General features: G+C 40.8%; 1 protein-coding gene across 2 annotated transcripts in view; it reads left to right on the top strand.

The window, feature by feature from the left end:
- toc (toucan) overlaps window positions 1-23,184 on the top strand; it is a 494,668-nt gene that overhangs the window by 8,607 nt on the left and 462,877 nt on the right. For both annotated transcript variants that reach the window (XM_065229539.1, XM_065229538.1), the window contains exon 2: window positions 11,421-13,122. In XM_065229539.1, the coding sequence (XP_065085611.1) occupies window positions 13,114-13,122 (9 nt within the window). In that variant the 5' untranslated portion in view covers window positions 11,421-13,113. The remainder of the gene's footprint in view (window positions 1-11,420; window positions 13,123-23,184) is intronic.

The following is a 23,184-nucleotide window of genomic DNA, read 5'->3' as shown; positions in this document are numbered from 1 at the left end:
TAGACGCAAAAATGATTGCGTTGCACCTCGGTTTCTTAGAAAGAGAAGGTATAATAATGCTATCTCTTTTATCTCTTCACTAATGGTAGACACGAAGCGACTACTGCCAGGCGTTATTAAAGTTTCGGTTGCGTTCGGGTGTAGAGCAAAAACCATAAAACTCAATCTCATCAGAGTTTGGTGAGATTTGCAGCTGGTGAGTTTTGTTAGCTTGATATTCCGAGCTACGATATCACAGCAAGCGTGTTGTTTGTTTGTTGATTTTTGTCTACGAAAATCAAGCGTAATCTTGTTCCTTGGTGAGATTTGATTTTTTGTTTTTTTTTTTCAACACTGCTCGAAACAGAGGAAAATCCACGAACCCCTCATTTTATCTGTCAAACTTTCATAGCGAATCAAAACAAACATAGTGTAGTACTAGGATTCCGACTAGAATGGGGTACGTTAATCGATTTTTTTGGGACCAATAGGCTAGACAAGTAGTGAGCCAATTTTAAATCGTTAGTTTCCACCAGTTGGTTCTACCCTATATAATGAACCGTAGAAGGGCTTCGTAATATTTTGTGTGTCATGCTTCTGTGCAAATATTTATTGTCAGGAGATGGTCTGTTTTTTCATCAAAGTGCTTAGAGATTACCTCCAGATACCAACGAGGGATTATGAAATTCTTCTAATTAATTGGCCCCAGGAAGTTTTCTGAAAATTCAGCTTCTAAGGATTTATTGGTTCTTAGTTCTCTTTACTTGCTGTCTAAGTGAAGCAGTGGGATTACTCTTAAAGTCATTAAAATTTACATGAGATAAGGACTTGGGTGAAATTTCCTATACAATTGTCAGGAAAGGTTCTTGTATATTGTTGAATACTTTCCCAATACTGGCCTTAAAGATGTTTCGTGATACGAAATTGTTATGTGAAGCCTTAAGAATTTTCACGGGGTGCCAGTAGCCACTTTTCCGGATTTTTTCTATCCGCCAGACTATGAACACTCAAATTTCCACATTCACATACATAGAAGTTCTATGTTCTTTGGTGTTCTATGATAGAACACGTTCTAACCACACCCGATATATCAATATTTCCAAATCTAATAAATTCAAAGCATTGTTCGACCGCAAAGCAACCTTGCAGTGCTCTTTCGAATGTTCGTGTTGGATTATTGCAGCGCTGTGCAAGCTCCGAAGCAGAATTCCAACAGCAGAGCTGAAGATCGACAACCGGATGTTTGGTCACGCAATTCGAAACCCATCATATACGAACGAACCGGCATCGTTGTTTTGCACCGTTCAGAACCGATCGGACCGATGTTGATGTTTTCCTATACAACACACACATATCGGCTATCGGAGCACAGAAATGCCATATCGGTAGAGGGTATGTTTATGTCTTAAAATGTGCCCGATTTACAGTTTGCGGTTTTGGCTGCTTTGGGTTTCATGTTGATTCTGAAGGGAAATGCCTCATGGTTTCAGCCAATTCAGGTGTCACTGTTCTATTTTCAATAACCGACAACTGAGTTGCGTATAGGAGGGATATAAATAAATGTGGTTATTCCTAGGCTGTTAAACAAGGTAGGCAAGTGTGAATTGTTTTTGCATGTGTATGGTTGCACCGCCTTCTTGTGGCAAAAGGGAAACCGCTTTGGAGGTAACGTTTCCTTTGATAGGCGATAAAAAACGAGACAAAATACGCAAGGCTGCTTTGTACGGCTTCTTCGGTAGTTTTGAGCAGGGGAGGGAATTCCGGCAGTTAGATAATGACAATAGCCTTTTTGGCGATTATTTATCGGGTGAAGGTTAGGTTCAGTTCAAACCAAACATTGACGCTTAGTAGAACTACACGCTCGTCTGATTTTACTCTAAAGTAAGTATCTTTGACTTAGTTTCGTATTTGAATGATAAATGTCAAAAAGTGAGTTACATCAATTTAATCAATTAAATAAATATGGAACTCTACTGTTTTGAGTCAGATCATATGTAAATTCCACGATAAATTCCCACAAAATGTCCAAAGTAGTAACTAGCGCGTTGGTGTTTTTCCTGAGATACACTTGATTTCCGCCCAAATTTACATAGGTTACGTTTTTCTGAACTTCTGCAACAACTTTTTGTTGCGAACTTCAGAATCCCAAGCTCGATTCCTAGGAAAGTTTGAAGAGGAAGAGGATTGCAAGTACGTTTTTATTAGGAAATCGTGAAATGCAATATATTCCAAGCATTTCTGATCCGTAAGTTGTGCCAAGAAGCAGCTCAGTCCATTCAGAGATGTACAATGTGTCTTGTCACAAGGCATAAAAAGAAACAAGAACTAAAATGTGATTACTGAACTTGTCAGAACTAGGGTTCAGTGTCAGATCTTAAACCAGTAACGTACTATGAGAAGGTGACCTACCAGTGTTACTGGTTCGAATCATAGGGATTTTCCGTCGATCTTGTTTTCCGTACTGAGTACCAATGCTACCGACGCCAGGGAGGCAACTCCTACACCTGGAACCCTACTTATCGACCCATCAACTTATAAGATCGGGGACCAACGGCTTTACTTCCCTTTCCAAAGGAAGGCGTGATCAGAGATTTTATGCCTCAGAAAATTCCGGAGGCGCCGACAGGGATTGAACCCAGGACTTTTCGGGTGAGAGGCAATCACGCTCACCACTACTCCACCAGTGCTGCTGAATCAGAGGGTTGATACGATTGTTGTCCTTAACTTGAAAGTAACATCACAGACAAACAGACATAACACATTGAATGTTTCTCACTTAAAACATCATCGTTAAAATACTACCGCCGTCTGTTGAGTACACTTTGATAAGCAGTAGGTTCAACAGATGGCGATAGTGTGTAAACGTTAAATGCAAGGCAATTGACTATGTGCGCCACTGGTAGCGGTACCACCAAATAAGAAGCGTTTAAATTGACCGTTAAATGTGCGTTCGCTGAACAACTTACGACTGTTATATCTGTTTGTCTGTGGTAAAAATTTCAATAAACTGAGTGTCAACCAATCTATTTTTAAATATGGTTAAATGTTTCCAATGTTTGAAATTAATGATGCAACTGCAACTGAACGTACAAGGATTTAGGTAACCCACATTTAATAAGAATTTCTCATAGAAAATGACTCGAAAGCCATTTGAAGGGTTTATCAATTTCACCCAATATCTATATTTTCCAATTTGAGATTTCAAAAATCAGTGTTCACTCGGCTGTCGACAGAAGCTGGCCACTCTCGATGTGTGTCACGCGATCATCTGTTTACTCGGCAGCAACCATTGAGTGGTCCTTCTTATTGTTCTACATCAACGAGGGGGGCGAAAGTCCCAGATTTATTCAAATGTTGCCAAAACTAACTCTAAAGTTCGATGAATCGATTCATAGTTCTCTAAAAACGGATAATATCTGTTTGTATCGTTCACATATCTGTTATCGGATCACATCTCTATAATTATCATGACAAGTAATAACGGTGAGACCCGTTTGTCTATAAGAAAGGAACATCGCGAAATCTCGATCAACAATACAAAAAGATGAATTAGCTTTTGTAATCAAAATTCTAATGCTCTTTCCTCGTGAACAGAAGCTTGTCTTGCCAAACCAACAACACCACCAGGTAGGGGAAATTTTCTGCTATTCGATTGCATAGGTGATCTTCGGTATGCGAGATAAGGTCATTACAATTTGTTTGATCCGTCTTTTTGTATTGTTGGTCGAGCTCGAAAATCTTTGTTCTAAAACAAATCTATAGATAAAGCTGGAAGTAGTGCGTAACAGCTTTTATAAACAATGACTTCTCTCGATGATTACTAGGAATTCAAGGCACGCCCACACAAACCAACATTACCATCATGTAAAGGAAGTCTTCTAGAAATATTAAAAAAAAGAGGAACTGCATTCATCTTTGCCTTAGGTATAGTTCTATGGTATAGTCGCTTCAAGATCACGGACTATGATTTGGACTACCCTGGCATCCGGTGAATACGATAGGATACGGCATCTATGGTTTGGTCACGTTTGGCCATCAAAGCCGGTAGTCAATCAGGGGGGAGAGGTAGCTCATCGATTCTTCCGGTTCGCCTCCTAGCATCGTGCTATAAGGTACCAGGCGATAACCAGGGTAGTTGATCGATAGCTCGATGACGTCATTTTGTTGGCGTCTGCAATGGGAAATTCTCATAGCAGGCGTTGACGATGGGACGTTGTCGAGTTGTTGAATAGCAACTATCGTGGTAACTCACCGATTACCTGTCGATCTGCCAAATTTGGAAAGACGTCTGCATTGAATTGTCTCATATAATAATATTCCGCCCACTATATCACAAGAAATTGCGAGTAGATGAGTGGAATGCAGATAAGTTAAGCATTGGGTACAGGACCAAGTCTCCCCTGGGTGGTGCCAAAAGATGAGCGCAATAGAATCATCAAGTTGCCATAAGGCACGGAATGAGACTATTGCATGGCTGGGTAGTCAAAGTCTTCCATTCGTTAGTCATTTCAGGTGGATTAGAACAGGTTTAGGTGGGCGTTGGCCAGATTTGGATTTTTCAGATGAAATCCTGGATAGGACCCTGTTATTGAACGTCGCGTGAAAGTGGAACTTAATGAAAGCCTAAGTACTTTTTCGTAGTTATTAGTTTTCGGATTTGAAAGATCGTCGGTTACAGTGGCCTGCTTACTGAGCAGAAAACGCGGTCCCAGGCCCTTACATATCAAAGAGATTTATGGTAAAATCGCTTGTGTATCGTGTATTTTGCGAAACTCGTTGTTGTAGTTGGTTCCGGGTTTGAATGGATACACAAATTTGAGCAACGGTATTATGTGATATGAGGGGCTCGGTGGCCTTAGACCAACTGTTTTTGCTTACTGAGCAGAACATCCTGAGTCTAATCTCAGGCCCACATTCAAGATTCGTCAATCGTTTTATTTGTTAATATGACTACATGGTAATAACAGCAACTCGGTGATTAAAAAGGTGCTCGTCTGCCTAGTGGCAAACGTTTTTGCTTACTGAGCAGAAGACCGTGGGTTTAGTCCCAAGCTCCTTCGCGTTATATGATCGTTAGGACATCAATTCAGCTTATCGTTTACCAAAACGAATCCTGCTGCAAACCCAACCCTCTTATCCAACATCTCAGTGATTCCTCGTGGAAGTGCAGAGGTGTTCTCGGCTTCCATCAAAGCGAGTGTCATGTCAACACAATCCTTCCCATTCCTTTCTTGACCTGTGTTCGGGCGTGGCCGGCACTGGTATTGCCTAATTTAAGATCACCAGTTTTTACACATTGAGGTGAGGTGATTGAGGTGAGTTTTTACACAATGATTGCTAGTCCCAAGCATCGTCTATTGGTTCTCCGTGTAATTACAGCTGATCTAGCAGTAACAGAGTAGCAACCGTGGGCGGTCAATCAAGCTCAAGCTCAAGCAAAGCCGGTAGTCAATCAGGTCACCAGCCCTCCGTGTAGATATTTTCGTTGCTTCCAGAGTTGGAACTTGAAGCTTGAAGGAGTTGAAACAATCACAAATGCAGGTGCTCAGGAAGTGACATTTCGCATCACGCTACACACTAAAAATAATATCAGCATAATGCTCGATAATTCTAACACATTCAAGATTATCGATGAATAGTGGATGAAATCGGATAATATCGAAAGGCGCGAATCGAATTTATCCAGAACAAATTCGAGACAATTATGCAAATTTAATTGAAATTCGTTAAAAGAAATATAGAACAGATTACTTTCGTCCCCCTCGTACATCAGCAGTTCTTTCGGTCGATGCGTCGTTGACTTTGGAAAGCAACCGTTCGGTGATGAGTGTGTGAGTGAGCGCTCTGCCATTCAATGAAACCATTGTACAAAGTGAATCATATTCTAATGGAGGAGCCTTATTGGATAGCGGAAGATAAAGTGTTTATTGTGTTGTACCTTTTCACTCTAGTTTTACGATGTTTTGTATGGTGGACAAGAATCCTCGGCTCTGTAAAGTTAATTCGAATGTGAGTTGATGTGATTACAGCTCATAAGTACATATTAGCCAAATGTTGGAAAAACGAACTTATCGTCAGCAGTTTGTTCGATCATTTTCCCCCCAGCGATCAATTTACCTCCGGTTTACGGTACAGATGTTTTTGTAACAAACATACATCTTATGAAGCTTCAAAAGTCTCTCATTGATGACTTCAATGGGAAATTTGAGTTAACATAGATATTGCTATTAAACTAAATTATAAGGGTTACCCTAATAAAATTCTTTACAGATAAATTAGTCGCCGGCTGAAACTCTCTGTTTTTATCTAATTCGTTTATTTGGAAGGCTCAATCGCGTTAGCTTTACGGAGCTGATAGTTCATTGTTCATTGTTCGTAACACTCGTGTTCACTTATTTCTATGTCTAGTAGGAGTTGGGCCGAATACTCGCGACTTACCCGAGGTTAGAGGGGTACATTGTCGAAGGTTTGGATCAGGGGTGAAGCTTGGGGGTGGGGTATGAACGGTAGTGCGGTTCTAGATGTGTCTGGAGTTCGACCGGCTATGGTGACCAGTGGGTGACGATAAGACTCATTGATGCTAAAATTCTCTAATAAAGAATTTGAAATAAAATTCTGAAAAATTACTCTAAAATAAAAGCGTTATGAGATTGAAAAAAATAAAAAAAATCTTCAGCAAACTTAACTTAACTACAATTTTGCTGAGAAATATACGTTTCCAGGTTCAAAGATAAGAAACTTTGTTTTTAAGCATCGGTTAATTGTGGACCACCTTAATGTTGACAAATACAGGGCTGGTAGCGAGTCACTTTTCTTGTAATCAGTCACTATTTTCAACTATTTTAGGAAGAATTTATTTCAAGATTGATCATTCTTTGCTTTGTGGCGTTTAATTGTGTTTATCTATCTACAGGATGTCTACTCATTTTTCTAAATAAAATTACCTGAGTTTTCCCGGTTTTTCCAATACTTTAACGGATAAATTCCAGGTTTATAATAAAAAAAAAGCTATTTTTTAAATGCGTAAAAATATACTTTTTTGTGAATAAAAACAACAGCAATTCACCCAAACGTTTTGAAGAAATGGCAATCAGTTTTAAAGAAACAGCTTTACAATCAAATCCATTGAATGTTGAAGTTTAACACTTACTAAATTTCTCACTTAATAAAGTAAAAAAAAAAATAATAAAGGGTTTTGTCCTAGACACGACCGCAGTATGACGTAGAATTACGCCAAATTGGGTATCCCATGGCAAGCGGGTGGAATTAATTTAATTTTAATTGTTAGTTGATTTATCGAAAAAAGGTGATCGTCAAAGTTCATGTCTTTTTTCAGGTTGCCATTATGGGGGGAGTAGGGGGGTGGTGTTTTTTGTGTACATAATGTCCGTCGTTCATACTAGTTACCGTCTCTCCTTCGACATCGCTGGTTGTCAAGGTGATCGATCCCCTGCGTAGACAATTGACCATACAAAAAAATTTAAAGTGGTATGGTATAATTGCCAACAGCCTCCAGGGAATCTTTAAATCTGTGTGAAATAGCTAGTGCTAGTGTACTAGCCAACTAGCACATGCCGGTAGACGCTGATGCCCTGCTTATATTATGCTGGCTGGATACGCACAGTGCTAGTATACTATCCGCATATATGTGCACCGCTGACTTGGATCCTGCTTGCTGCAGGACCTAGTGCCACGCCGTCCGAAGCGGTAATGAGCAGAGGCAGGAAAACAGCGCTGTTTTATATCTTTTCAGGTTCAATGATGTGCAACCAAGTGGTACTCGTTTATGATGACTGGGTTTGGGGAAAGCGTTTATTTCATGAAAACAGTAATTAAATTATAATTCACGCATTTTTCAAAAGTTTTTTGATTAAAAATTGGAAAAGTATTTATTTCAGTAGATTTGTTAAGTAATATCCTATCGATTGGCGTATTTGGATTTTAATTTGTTCTATAAACGACAAAATTACAACCTAACACTATTTCACCACACATATTTTTCGATTTGCACCCCAGTATAGTCGACAAAGACGTAGTTCTACGTCAAAAAACTTACTTAATTTGAGTAAGTCCAAGCTGAAAATACGGGGAACTTACTGTAAGCTTTAAGAACCTCAAAGCGGTTGTTTTAGCATCTGAAAATTTTCGGAACTTTTATGAAGTTCCTAGAGTATCAGAGAACTTCACATCCCAAGTAACAATTTTGGTTTTATGAGGGTTCTGTACACCATGAATTGGACTTGTAGAACGCTTTAAAACCTTGATAAACCTTGCTATGTTACTTGGGATGTGTCAAGCGATCTTGAGAAATATAGAAAACATGAGGGGTATTGTGCAAATTTTTAAGAAGTTCTAGAAATGCTAGATCTAGAGATGTTTTTTGGGGGTATTTATATCAGTTTCCGTAGCTTTAGTTCAGACTTTTGGAGCAGTTTAAAGATCTATTATAGGTAAATTTAGAAAAATTCAGGATAGTTCCATGATGTGCTGAAAAAAAAAATCGAGAACCCTTAAGATGTTCCGATGATTTCAGGGAAGTAAAGAGCCCTTCAGAGAATTTATGAAAACTTTAGAAATATTTCAGAAACTTCACAAAAGTCCAGAGAATTTCAGGGAAATTTAAATGTGTTTACGGGAATTCCATTAATTTCCGAGCAGCAGAATTGAGATCTTCAATAGAATTGAGAGCTTGAGGGAAGCTTCGAGAATCAAAGGGCATTTCAAATAATTTCAAGGAAATTGTAGAAACCTTAAAGAAGTTGCGAGAAACTCAGGGAATTTCCGGAAACTCCAGCAAAGCTTCGAGAGAATTTCCGGAACGAGATAAAAGTTTTCTATGAACATCCGGAAAACGTGAGAATATATTAAGCCTGTTATATCATGGAGATTTCAAGAACTTAAAAAACGTGAAAATTTAGCTAAATTGATTAGAGAAAATCAACGAATTTCCATTAATAAAAAAATGCGAGAACTTTTAGCAAGCAGTGATATCTTCAAGAAATTCCAGAGAACTTCTAATAAATTTAGATACTTTTAGATAGTTTCATGATATTCAGTGAAGCTCCGAGTACTTCAAGGACGATCAGATAGCTTCAGAATAATCCCATTAATTTAAGCAAATTTGCAGAGACTTACAAGGAGTTCCGTGGAATGATGGGGTATTCCATGAATTCTATGATTGATCCGAAAACTTCAGAAGCGCCAGGGAATTATGAATAGATATCAGAAAATTTTCCGGGTTATTAAACAAATTTAGAGCACTTCAGGTATCCATATAGAAGTTCAGGGGAAATTAGTGAGCGTTTATAATGGTTATAATACTTAAGGGAAATTTTCGGAACTTCAATCTTTCGCTTTAAAGTTTCATATCGTACATAAGTATTTATGAGATACTTATTGAATAAGTCTAAAACATCAAACATTGCCTTTCTCTTAGGTAACTTTCTAGTCACTATTTTTACAACTATAAGTCACTATTTGGTCACTTATTTCTTCAACATGGTCACTAAAATCACTATTTTTAACAGCAGTGATCGCTACCAGCCCTGCAAATACCAAAAGAAGCGATTTCTTAAGCACAAAAACTTCATCAAAAACACCAACCGAATAAATATTAAAACAAAAGTATTGACACATTTTTTAAACATATCTTCAAGATCCCAACAATCAATTAGAACTGATTAAATCCTGAATAAGCAATTTTTCAGCTGGAGAAGTATATTTTTGTCTGAATAAGCTCTTATGTTGCTTCCAATGTTTGTTGGGATGGCCTTTGAAAACCATCTTTTGTGTGTAGCTTTTTTAATTCAAATTTCTCATGAAAGACAGTACTTGTGAAGCTTCAAGAGGCGCATATTTTGTTTTAAAAATATCGTCTGTATCTAATTTTATAAAGAAGTTACACTCTTAGTAATTATTACTTACTTCGGTCATTGTTTACCGAACTTTCAACACGTAAAACGTTAACCCTCATTTCAAAAGCTGTTCAAAACACCGTCAGCCTTATTTAAATTATTGCCATTGTGGAGAACTTTTCTTGTTTTGTAGTCTTAAAACTAATGAATTAAAATGCATGATTACCGAACAGTTCAGCTCGTAGTTAAAAGTGACATTTCGAAAGCTATTCTCTATGTTCGAAAATCCCTGTGCTGTCGATTGACCGGTTTTCGAGAAGAACTCAACCACGATTGTCAAAATTTAACTTCTTGTCTGTCATAAATAACCACGCTCGGATAGCAGGGTCAATCGATAACTTTCCATCTGTAAAATTTTAACCAAAATTTAAAAATTCCACTAAATGGTTCAGAACCTTATGATGTGTTCCATTTGGTGAAATTTCACTTAAATTGGCACTTCGACAATAAAATAAGATGTTCAAAAATCCGTCCGTTGTTGATGGGCCGATTTTCGAGAAGGTGTCCTACAAAATTGATTCCTTGTCTGTCAGAAATAAGTCTGTTTTATTTGAAAATTATCCATCTGTCAAATTTAACGGAAAATTCACCAAATGGAATACAGCCTACTAAGGCTGTGAACCATTTGCCGAGTTAAATTTAACTCGTGGTTAAAAGTGACATTTCGAAAGTTATTTCTTATGTTCGAAAATCCCTGTGTTACCGATCGATCGGTTTTCGAGCAGAACTCAGTCACGGTTGTCAAAATTTTATTCTTGTCTGTCAGAAATAACCACGCTCGAATAACAGGGTTAATCGATAACTTTCCATCTGTCAAATTTTAACCAAAAGTTAAATTAATCCACGAAATGGTTCAGAGCCTAATAGGGTGTCCAGACTGGAGAGTTATAACATGTTATAACGGTTGTCAAATAATTGCAACACAGGAACCACCATCAAGATAGCGCTATAAAATGTTATAACTCTGTAGTCTGAACGCTGTCTAAAACGCTGTCCAGACTGGAGAGTTATAACATGTTATAACGGTTGTCAAATAATTGCAACATAGAAACCACCATCAAGATAGCGCTATAACATATTATAACTCTGTAGTCTGAACGTACTATAAAACGCTGTCCAGACTGGAGAGTTATAACATGTTATAACGGTTGTCAAATAATTGCAACACAGAAACCACCATCAAGATAGCGCTATAACATGTTATAACTCTGTAGTCTGAACATACTATTTCAAAGTTCATTATTTTCAGTTTGCCACATTCGGGCTTATGACGTTTGTTCTAGTCAGCTTTGCTATTGACATTCGGTCCGATACTGTAACACCGTGTGTCTTCCTAATTCCGTGATCCAAAGTGCTGAAAACACCTGCAGTGGATAAACTTAATCGCGATTTTATCAATCTGATAAACTATAGAAAACTGCCTCTACTACATTTCCCTGGTCGACGAAAACCATTTTATCAACCATCCACATTTAACTGCCAAATCAAGTTCCATTTCAATACCGTCTTTTAACCCTTCCATTTCAGGACCATTGTAGCCGACAGCAGATATCAGGAGGACTCGATAGCAGACTTCACAGAAACACATTTCCAACCCGGGCTGAGTGACCTCCAAAATCGATCTCCTTCATCAGTATTGCCTATTAGAGTTGGTGTGCTGTGCCGGCGGAGGTTTGTGCAACTCAGCACTCAGTCAGTTGTGTAAAAGAAGAACCTTACCAAACAACAAAACAACAGCAATCTTGACCAAGTGAAGTAGATAAGTGTTGGTGGAACGAACGGACGGACGGACGGAACGATAATAGTGAAGAAAATCGATTGAACAACCGCCGCCAGAGCCGGAGAATTTCCCTTGAGACTCGCGACCCACGATAGTAGGAGCTTCGTTGTCGTTGGTTGTAGCTACATATAAAGCTAATAAAGCAACAGCGGAAAAAAAACGGAAAATCCGATACGCGCTCGTGGATCTGTTTTTTGTTGTCGGACGAGGAAGTCGATCTAGTGGGGGTGTCGTCGTGTGGAGGAGCCGAACACCGCCACAACGCGACAGCGAGAGGTGATTAATAAAAGTACTTCCCATGGTTTAGCAACAGCTGGAGGCAGTGATCGACACAAGAGGTGCTCACTCCAATGACAGACGGATCAGAGAAAAGAGAAGAAATCGAGTGAGGGGAAAAGAAAGTGAATTATACCGCCACAAACAAGTAAAAAATAAACGCATTCGGCTTTTGGAGCTTTTCGAAGCAGATGAAGAGCAATTTTGGGAGCAAGTTGATTGTGCACCTCATCATCATCATCAACATTCCCTTCAACGGCGAGGGCCGCTCAGTCGTCAGGTGCCGTGTGTATTGAAAACGTGCGTTCGCTGAATAGTGGCTTGCCAGTAGTCAAGTGTAGCGAGTTAATTTAATTTATTTGGGTTTGAACTTTTTCCCATTTTAGTCGTTTTTTTTTGCGGGAGAAGCTGCAAAGTGTGAGATAAGGGCAGACAAGAAAAAAGTGAAACCATCCATCTGTTTGCCTTGCTCCTTCCCTCGCACGTTCGATTCGATCAGAGTGTGCTGCAGCATGCCATGCAGTCTGAGTGATGTCGTGGGAAAAGAAGCACCATTCCAATGAGCGCTGATTCGAAGTTTGCCCATTTTAACGGGAAAGGAGAAAATTTTAAAACAAATATTGAAATTAGCCGGAGAAGATTAGCCGTGGTTCGAGAGAAGAAAAAAAAAAGCGCAAACTAATTAAACTGGCTTAAATCGATCCGCGCGGAATAGTCTCGGAGATTACCGACTCATCTGAGCCAGAGTTGATTTGATTGGTGCTGTGTGAGTGGTGAGAAATTAGGCCCCTATTGTGATTTGATGTGCTTTTTAGCGGAAACCCGGTGGCAGGTAAATGACAAGTGAAAGGACGGATCAAAAGATTAATCAGTCTAATGCTCTCTGGATGCATCGCGGCGAGGAAAGTGAATAGATAAGCAGCAGTGTGTTGTGGTCGGAAAACAAATATAAATTAGTTGTTTGATCCGGTGGGAATTATCGCGTGCGTGCACCTGTGTGTATGTGTGTAGAGGTCAGACTGGCGTATATGTGATCGGAACGGTTTTGGTGACGTTGATTTTGGGGCTTTTCATTGGCGGCAGCCGTAGCAGCTGGCAGTGAGGTTAGAGCGCAGAGGAGCAGGAGGAGCAGAAACGTGCTGGAGAACTAATTTGGATGAAAATATGTCAAAGGTGAGTGGCGTGTTTGATGATTGTTTAGCACGCAACTGGTGTGCGAATGCTCACAGTGGTGGGTGTGGATTTAACTGGAGTATGTGCATATTATAGTAGATTTCGTTGCAGACCCTTTATGGTTAATATAGGTTAATACGACCTTATTCGATATTCTCTGGATAACCAAGTTTTCAAAACCGAGTTAGGAAAAGTTAACAGTAATCACAAATTAAATTTCTTGGAAATAAAATGATAGCTACCGTAGTGCTTGAGTATTTAGTATCAGAATTTAAAAATCGCATATTTATTTTTCAAAAAAAAAAAATACATACGGGTATACCTACCTCGATATAACGTATCTTGAAGTCTTGAAGTAGAGAGTTGCCTATTGTTGCACACTCTACATTGTTTACTGTGCGTCATTTATCCATGACCATGACGTTTACCGATCATGGACAAGTTAATCATTGATCAATTGCTGAATGATAAAAAATATTATTTTGATGTTCAGTTTTGGAAATATTGTATTTAAGCTTGTTTTAAATATTGTTGGCATTTTACATATGATTTCAGTTGATTTATTAATATTTCAGCTAATAATCTTCATATGCAAAATAAGTTAATAATAGTCTACGATTAAACTAACTTAAGTAATCTTTAATATTCGTTTTTTTCCATGATTTGTTTTCCGTTGATCATGTTTTCCGTACTGAGTACCAATACTACCGACGCCATGGAGGCACAGCTCCTACACCCGAACTCTGCCTATCGACCCATCTATTCATTGACCGGAGACCAACGGCTTTACTTTCCCTCAGATGATGCCGGCGGCACCGATTGGGATTAAACCCAGGCCTACTGGGGTGAGAGGCAATCACGCTTACCACTAAACCACCGGTGCCGTTTTTAATATTTGTCCATTATTATCAAATGTCAATGTATAATTGATAGGATAAACATTAATGTTTAATAATTTGATGGTATTTAGATGCTTGGTCTTGGATTATTTTCTATGGGGATAATACATAAAGGTATGCAACGGTACAATATTTGTGAAAGTTACGTTTAATCATCTATCACAACGAGTGAAGGATTCTTCTAAGATTCATTTTGCCATATTTTATGGGTGTGCAATAATTAGATACAAAGTGTGCAATAATAGAATTCCAATGCAACAAATGGGCACTGAGACACATTCAAAAGATTTATTATGAGAAACTAATATAAATTGCAAATTAGCTCTGGAATTATTGCATGAATCGCAATCGAAGATTTTTTGATGAATTCCTACCTCGAAAACGTGTGCTTAACTGTGCAACAATTAATAATATACAGATTCTGTTTGTCGAAGTCCGATTCATAATAGAATAATAGAAGTGCGCTTTTGTCGTTTCAAAGTGTTCAGCCTCGATCCTGAAATTCCTCAACCTCCTTCGAAGCCGTGTAGATCATTCAAGGAAATCTATAGGATTCGGCCAAAAGTTCTTTTGACCTGCCCTTACAGTCGTCTAAATTATTCACAAGGGCGTAACCAGGTTTCGAATAACGTGGTGTATGTTATCGGAATAGTAGTAGTGTATTATTCCTTAGCAAACTGTGACATTTCTTGTCTCGATGAGTCTCATAGCCGGTCGAGCTCCAGGCGAATCTAGAACCGCACTACCGTTCATACTGGCGACAACGCTCTGATAAGACAACAAAACCCCACCCCCAAGCTCCTCCCCTGATCCCATCCTTCGACAATGTACCCCTCTAACCTCGGGTAAGTGGCGAGTATTCGGCCCAACTTCTACTGGACAATTTTGTTCAATGAACAATGAACAATGAACTATCGGCTCTGTAAAGCTAACGTAATTGAGTTGGAAGGCTAATAAACGAACTAGTTAAAATCAAATGATGTGACATTTGACAGGTGAGAGTCATCGAACCGAGCAAAGCCGATCCAAGTCTGGATGAACAATGCTTTGATTGATTCTCTTCATCAACTTTCTCTTTTGATAACCAATGCAAACAGATTTCGTACTATTTTTACCACATAAGGGAAATGGCTCTAATGTTGGTCTATGGATCTAAGATTGGGCCCATCGCTAAAAATTTGCTATTTATCAATTTTATCTAGATGAACGCGTTATTGGGACGGTACTAATGGATATTTTTTGTCGCTATTGAAAATTTAGTCAATTGCTGAATTTATGTATGGGCCCAAATTAGTGGCATTTAGGCCATCCATTTCCCCTAGGTTGATAAAGTAGGTTCTGGACCTTTTGAAATGTTTCTCTAGATGCAGTTTTGGCAAAATCATCAATCAAATAATATTTTCCGCTCTCATACGCTCTCAATATCACGCGTGATATTGAAACAAAATATCATGTTTGATATTGATTTTAAAAGCTCCTTTGATATTGTGAGACTATTCACAACGCGCAAAAATAAAGTTGAAAGCTGACTCAACACAAAAATGATTCCGTTACACATTTTTTTTAGAAAGAGAAAGTGTAGTTTGCTATCTCTTTTTAATCTTCACCGTTGACAGACACGAAGGGACTGCTGCCAGCCGTTATGGAAGTTTAGGTTGCATTCGGATGTAAAGCAAAAATCATTAAACTCAATCTCACCACAGTTTGGTGAGATTTGCAGTTGGTGAGTTCTGTTAGCTTGACCTTCCGAGTCCTAGAAACCAGTCGCAGATGTTTTCTAGTTGATTTTTGTCTATGAAAATCAAGCGTGATCTTGGGCATTGGTGAGATTTGATTATTTGATATTTTTCCAACACTGTCTAGATGTATAATCCCGGAAACATAGCACGCTGCGATCGTACACAGGCAGCGTTGTCAGGTTGCCCGATTTATTTGTGCCAGAGAGAAATTTTAGAGAAATTTTAGCTCTGCCAGACAGAATTTTTGAATTCTCTGGCCAGGGCTGGCAAATATCATTTTCAATGAAAGATCTCACGCGATATTTACAGAGATACTTCTGTCACTATCATTGGATGAGAAAACGATGATAGAGATGTTCTTCAAAATCTCATCGATTTTTTTGTCATGACAGAACGTGACAGTGTTGTGATCATTGTAATTACTAGCTCATTTAATGCTATTAAAGTTACTTGTACCGTGGAAATCTTAATAATGTATTCACTTTAACGATTACATACGGTTATTTGCTTAAATTCATCTAAATCAGTTAGAAATGTTGATGTCAAAATCGCATAAGAATTATTCTCATGACTGCTTGATCATTGAAAAATGACAAGAAATCCAATGATAGGTAGTTTCGTCTCGTGATAGTGAGAGGACCTGTTTCCTCATCGTCGCATGACGGCCGTGATATTTACCAGCTCTGACTCTGGCAGATAAGGGAATGCGATTTTTTAAGGTCGATACAAAACGAAACGGAATTTTTTTCCAGCAAACATATCCCGCGAAATGCATGAAACAACATTTTGAAAAATGCAGCATGAAATCGAAACAAGAAAGCTAATGATAGGTAGCTTCGTCTCGTGATAGTGAGAGGACCTGTTTTCTCATTGTCAAATGACGGCCGCGATATTTACCAGCTCTGACCGTGAAGACTTACTTACCTTACCAATCAGGCTGAGGCCTTGTTGTCCTCTGCTGTCCGAAGAAGTCGTCTCCACTCTACTCAATCCATGGCCACAGTTCGCCAGCCTCGTAGTCTGCGAAGCGTCCGCCGATCGCCTTCTACTTGGTCGATCCACCTTGCCCGTTGCACGCCTCTTCTTCTTGTTCCTGTTGGGTCGCTTTCTAGAACCATTTTCACTGGGTCGTCGTGCGGCATTCTTACGACGTGCCCAGCGCACCGTAGTCGCCCAATTTTTGCAATGTGGACGATGGATGGTTTTCCCAGCAGCTGGTGCAATTCGTGGTTCATTCGCCTCCTCCACGATCCGTCATCCATCTGCACTCCACCGTAGATGGTACGTAACACCTTCCGTTCGAAAACACCAAGAGCGCGTTGGTCCTCCACGAGCATAGTCCAGGTCTCGTGGCCGTAAAGGACCACCGGTCTAATCAGCGTCTTGTAGACAGTCAACTTCGTGCGGCGGTGAATTTTATTCGACCGGAGCGTCCTCCGGAGTCCAAAGTAGGCACGATTCCCTGCCATAATGCGTCTTTGAATTTCTCTGCTGGTATCATTTTCGGTGGTCACCAGTGAGCCCGAACTCATCGACCACCTCGATTTCGTCACCGTCAATCTGAACTCGGGGTGGGAGGCTAACATTGTCTTCCCTAGAACCTCTTGCTTTCATGTATTTTGTCTTTGATGCGTTGATGGCAACTCCAATCCGTCTAGCTTCAGCCTTCAGTCTGATGTACGTTTCCGCCATCATCTCAAAGTTCCGTGCCATAATGTCAATGTCATCGCGAAACCAAGGAGCTGGATGGACTTCCTGAATATCATGCCACTCGTGTCTATCCCAGCTCTTCTGATCACACCTTCTAACGCGATGTTGAACAGCAGACACGAAAGTCCATCACCCTGCCGTAACCCCCTTCGAGATTCAAAGGGACTCGAGAGTGTCCCCGATACTCGAACAACGCACATCACTCGATCCATCGTCGCCTTGACCAATCGCGTCAGTTTATCCGGAAATCCGTACTCGTGCATAATCTGCCATAGCTGATCTCGATCGATTGTGTCGTATGCGGATTTGAAATCGATGAACAAATGATGTGTGGGCACGTTGTATTCGCGGCATTTCTGCAGAACCTGCCAAATCGCGAAAATTTGGTCCGTGGTAGCGCGGGCACCCATGAATCCCGCCTGGTATTGCCCCACGAACTCTCTTGCATATGGTGACAGACGGCGACATAGAATTTGGGAGAGTACCTTGTAGGCGGCGCTCAGCAGTGTGAGCGCGCGGTAGTTGCAGCAATCCAACTTGTCGTCCTTTTTGTAGATTGGGCATACGACACCTTCCAGCCACTCCTCCGGTAACATCTCCTCCTCCCAAATCTTGGCAATTACCCAGTGCAGCGCTCTAGCCAGTGCTTCAGCACCGTATTTTAATAGCTCACTTGGTAGTTGATCTACACCAGTTGCTTTGTTGTTCTTCAGCCGACCGATCTCCTCCTCAACTTCTTGAAGATCAGAGGCCGGTAGCCTGTCGTCTTCTGCGCGTGCTCCAAGGTCTGTTGCCGTGCCACCTTCGTTTTCTGCTGCTTCACCGTTGAGGTGCTCGTCATAGTACTGCTTCCACCTCTCAATCACCTCACACTCGTTCGTGAGAAGGTTACCGTCCAAGTCCTTGCACATATCGGTTTGCGGCACGTAGCCTTTGCGCGAAATATTTAGCTTCTCGTAGAACTTCCGTGTGTCGTTTACGCGGTACAGATTTTCCATCGCCTCGCAATCTCGGTCTTCCTGCTGACGCTTCTTCCTTCGGAAAACCGAGTTTTGTCTGTTCCGCGCTTGTCTGTATCGCTCCACATTCAATCCCGTGGAGACGCATAGATGTATTCGTCCCTAAAGGGTAACCACGATGAAATTGCCACACACAAAATTGATTCGCAAAATTCGAGTTTTCATCCGATTGCCATCAAATTTTCAGGGATTGAGAAATAACTATTAAACTTCATTTTACCATTTTACTCGTATTTTATTTACAGTCCATACGCAAATGCCCGCACCTTGGCCTTAACCCCGGCCATAAGATTCTGCACAACCTGTGAATCAACCGTTTTTTGCATGTAAACCCATACTTTCTTCAGTTCCTCGACTGTCTTCACTACCTTAGGTCGTTTAAGAAGGTGCTGCTTCATAATCGCCCAGTACTTCTCGATGGGGCGGAGCTCCGGAGTGTTGGGAGGGTTGAACATTTTCGACACGAAATTGACCTTATTGTCCGCATACCACTTCAGCACGTCCTTGGAGTAGTGGCATGAGGCCAAACCCGGCCAGAAGATTGTTGGGACGTTGTGGGCCTTCAGGAGAGGAAGCAGCCGCTTCTGGAGGCACTCTTTTATGTACACCTGTCCGTTCATCGTGTCCTGGGTCACGAAAGGTGCACTCCGCTTCCCGCACGTGCAGATGGCTTGCCAAACCAGGAATTTCTTCGCAAATTTGGACATCTTCTGAGTGCGGACATGCTCCGGAACGCTGAACTTATCCTTGGCCGTGAAAAACAGGTTGCCGGGGATCTGTTTGAAGTCGGCCTTCACATATGTTTCGTCGTCCATGATGCAGCATTCAACTTTCGTCAGCATGTTGAGGTACAACTTCCTGGCACGGGTTTTGGCGGACTTGTTCTGCTTCTCGTCGCGATTAGGGGCCTTTTGTACCTTGAACGTTCGAAGCCCAGCCTTAGTTTTGGCCTTCTGGACAAAACTTCGGCTTAGGTGCAGCTTCTTACCAACATCCCTAACGGAGACGTTCGGATTTCGGTTGAAGGCCCCAACTACGCGGTTGTGATTTTTGGTGTTGTACGGAATACTTTTTCCTTCACTTCTGGGCTTCCGATCGGTGGTCAACCGTTCCTCGAACCGCTTAATCACTCGCGACACCGTGGAATTCGCGATTCCCAACGTTTTAGCGATGGAACGATGCGAGAGATCCTTGTTCTCGTGATGAATGCGCAAGATTTTATCACGCACGAGCTGTTCTTTCGACTCCATTTCCGCGAGTTTTGGTCACAGGACTTTAAAACTTATGTATGGATGTAAATAATGCACTATGAACTAAATCCACCCAAATTTTCATTAAATTCTACCCAACGGTTAAAAAGTTAGAGCAATTTCATAGTGTGGCAATTTCATCGTGGACACCCTTTAGTAACAACGTGTGTCGAACTAACAATCCTTTCCCTCCCGACGACCGTAAGGACCGTGGTGGCTGGCGCCGTTATTGAACTTAAAAGTAATGATTTACCGGATTTTACACACTGTGAATTGATTGTTAATCTAAAGCCCCATTTACATTGGTTCTTTGTGCAAATTTCGCTAGATTTGGTCAATCACGGAGTAGCAACTACTGAATTGTATGATTGTCAATGCTCATAAGCATGAGCTCATGATTTTCCAAATATTAACATGGGAATTGCACTTCGTAACTTCGACTGCCATTTCCTCCATGCTTACTTTTTTCCACATGGGACGGATAAGCGATTATAGGCAGTACAGATGCATAATGTTGATGCATTTTACAAACATCTACCCGCAACAGATTTCCAGCTACACACAGCAAGGTATCAATCCGATAGAAGAGAACACGGTTTTGGCTTCATCCTCCGCACCAAACTCATGCCCGACCAACAGGTAATTACCGGCCCAATGAAACAGCAATTAATTTGCATAAATCACGCAAATATTGGCACATTATCTCCACATTTAAGCCGCCTCACTTTCATCTTCTTGGCCTGCTTCCATCCCAACACCCACCCACCGATCGGACTGTGAGTGCCACAGAACAATTAAACTGAACTGGGTAATTGGGTACAACAGTGCCGGGCAGACACGCGATCAAGCCCACCGCGCACCATAGAACGATGCAAACGACGGAATCTGAAGAAGAAGAAAATGACGGTGCGTCTTCGATTTGAACGCATTATTAGACGGAATGACTCAATGCATGGCAGTCACGTAATGAAATGGATGGCAATAATCGACACTAATGGATCGTTTGTTTTCTTCGAAGGCCAAGTTGTGCCTTTATACTACTGTGTGTCGGGGGTGGTGAAATTAATTGGATTTTTAAATATAGATCGGTTTACGTGTAGCGATTTGAAGATAAACATTAAAGCTTTGAAACCTGCTGGGCAGGGATTGCATGCGAAATGCAGCAGTCCGACTGCAGCCCTATTGATTCGGTTCTTCAAGCGGAAAATTGTATTATAGCAAATGGCCATCGTGCCTCTATCAATTGAGTCAACATAGATAAACGGTGCCGGTCGTAACTGCAGGAGGCTAGCAAAAGCATTTGCAACATTTGACTGACTTCCTTACCCCGGTGGCATCTGTGAGTGGTTGGTTGTCTTTGCCGAGAGCTCGAGCTTATTCTTGCAATAATTATTACATCATTTTCAACATTTCTCCCTGGAGCAGCACTGGATGTTTTACACAATACTCACTGATATGAACTAGTGACGTTCGAACATCTGTACACGGACGCTCACAGTCTGCTGAATGAATTAATAACTGTGTAATTATGTTGGCTTGCAATTTTCCATACCGCAAAGGTGGAGTCGAGTGCAAATAGTGTGCTTGCATACTCTTCTCCACAATGGGCAATCCAAATACCATACGTCACCGTTCGGCGTCGGTTTGTTCATACATGTCACAGTCGTAGCGCTTCTGTTACGAGCTGGAGTAGAATAGGGTGGAGCATATCATCAACCGTACATCTATCTAGGCTACCCACCGACGACGCCGCCACCGTGTGCTTTGGGTTGATGGAGATCTGTTTTGCTCGTACGTTTATGTACCTATATATCTTTGCATCTAGAAACTGGGTTATCCTCTTGAGATGCTCCGTTTTTAGCGCGGAAAAAAGCTGCTGCTGCTGCAGTCGTCGGTGGCGGTGATGTAGCAGAAAATGCACATGCGGAACTGCACCACCAACATACCGTGCATGCAGGCAGGCAAACCGAACGGACGGGAAGGTAGACCAACTTGCCTGCTTGATGAGAGATGGGGATGAGGTATTTCGACAATGTTGTTCGAATGAATCGTGCCGGAGGGAAGCACAATGGCTTGAGGGGAGGATTAGCGATAGATTGGGATCAGATATTGCAATTTAGAGTGGAGTTCCGCGGAGACGGTGAATTCAACTCGTGGTTGGTTGCGAAATACAAATCAGCTTTCTGATTGCATTGTTGTTAGGAAAGCTTCCTGTGAATGCGGTTTTTTAGGGTTCACATTTGGATGGTTATGAACTGTGATTAAGGCGTATGAATTCGTTTTGTTGTAATTCGAAGATCCTTGAAATGTTTTGGCACATGTCTGGGACGCCTGGAACGAAAGATTAAAGGTAAAACATGTATGTGGACTGATGTACCTAGCTGGAACGATCAAAGAATCCTCTCCAGATTACGAACAGGGCATACACGCAGAAGGCATCATTCGATCTGACTACCACAGTAACTGTGAAGTCTGCGGGGTAAAACTTTCCGTGGAGCACCTCTTGGTCAACTGTCTTCAGTTCGAGAACCTGCGGAAACTCTATGGCCTTGATTCGGAGAGGCAGCCTTACTATGCTTCCTGAAAGATGCTCGTCTATACAACTGCATATAATGGAGATGCAACTGGTTGCTGATTGGATAAATACAATGAATACAACCTTAGATTAGAAATATTATGAAATAACATGTAATCAACCAAGGGATACGAACCAGCCATAAGCTAAAAGTCTCGATAATAAAGCAAAACAATTTTTTTTGCACTGGGAATGTTTGAGATTCTGAAAATTCTTTCAAGTCTGTAGTATTTTTTCACAATTTTGAGTATTAATTGTAATTGAATATCAACATTAAAAAAGTAGTGTTTGACCTGGGTTACGGTAATTTTTGAGGGCACGAGATTTTAATATGCAAAAAAAAGCATCTCAGAGTAAAGCTGTCTCACCCCTTGTATTTTTCCAAACAAATAACGATTTCATAATTTTTGTTTGTACGATCTTAGATAAATCAATCTATTCTAATCTAACACCAACACAGGCAGTTCTTGAAAGCATCCTGGAAAATTATACAAATACTTACATTTTTTTTGTCTATTTGATATATGTTTCACATCGAAGATGCGTCACACATTTCAAAACGGCCAGGCCTACTAAGATGATTCAGAAAACATCACTTCACGGTGAAAAGTTGTCACTTGTCGTCACGGTGAAGTGATTCCCATTTGATTTGTACGGTAATCACGGCTCTTATTCTGAGTATCACTTGCTTATCACCGTGTAGTGACACCCGTAATAAGGCCCGATATGATTGGTTGGTCGTTGGAAGCATTAAAGCTAGAAAGGCTAAGTGATGGTCCATTTTCTTCTGACGGTTGGGGCATGAGCACTAACTCTTGTCCTAGCCTTTTATGACTTATGGCTATAGCGCCATTACTCGCTTTCTGAAAA

This window comes from Ochlerotatus camptorhynchus, unplaced genomic scaffold (assembly GCF_037179485.1).
Source record: "Ochlerotatus camptorhynchus isolate MF236.1 unplaced genomic scaffold, CSIRO-AGI_Acam_v1.1 ptg000316l, whole genome shotgun sequence".
NCBI classification, from domain to species: Eukaryota; Metazoa; Arthropoda; class Insecta; order Diptera; family Culicidae; genus Ochlerotatus; species Ochlerotatus camptorhynchus.
This window is presented reverse-complemented; position numbering and strand designations above follow the sequence as displayed.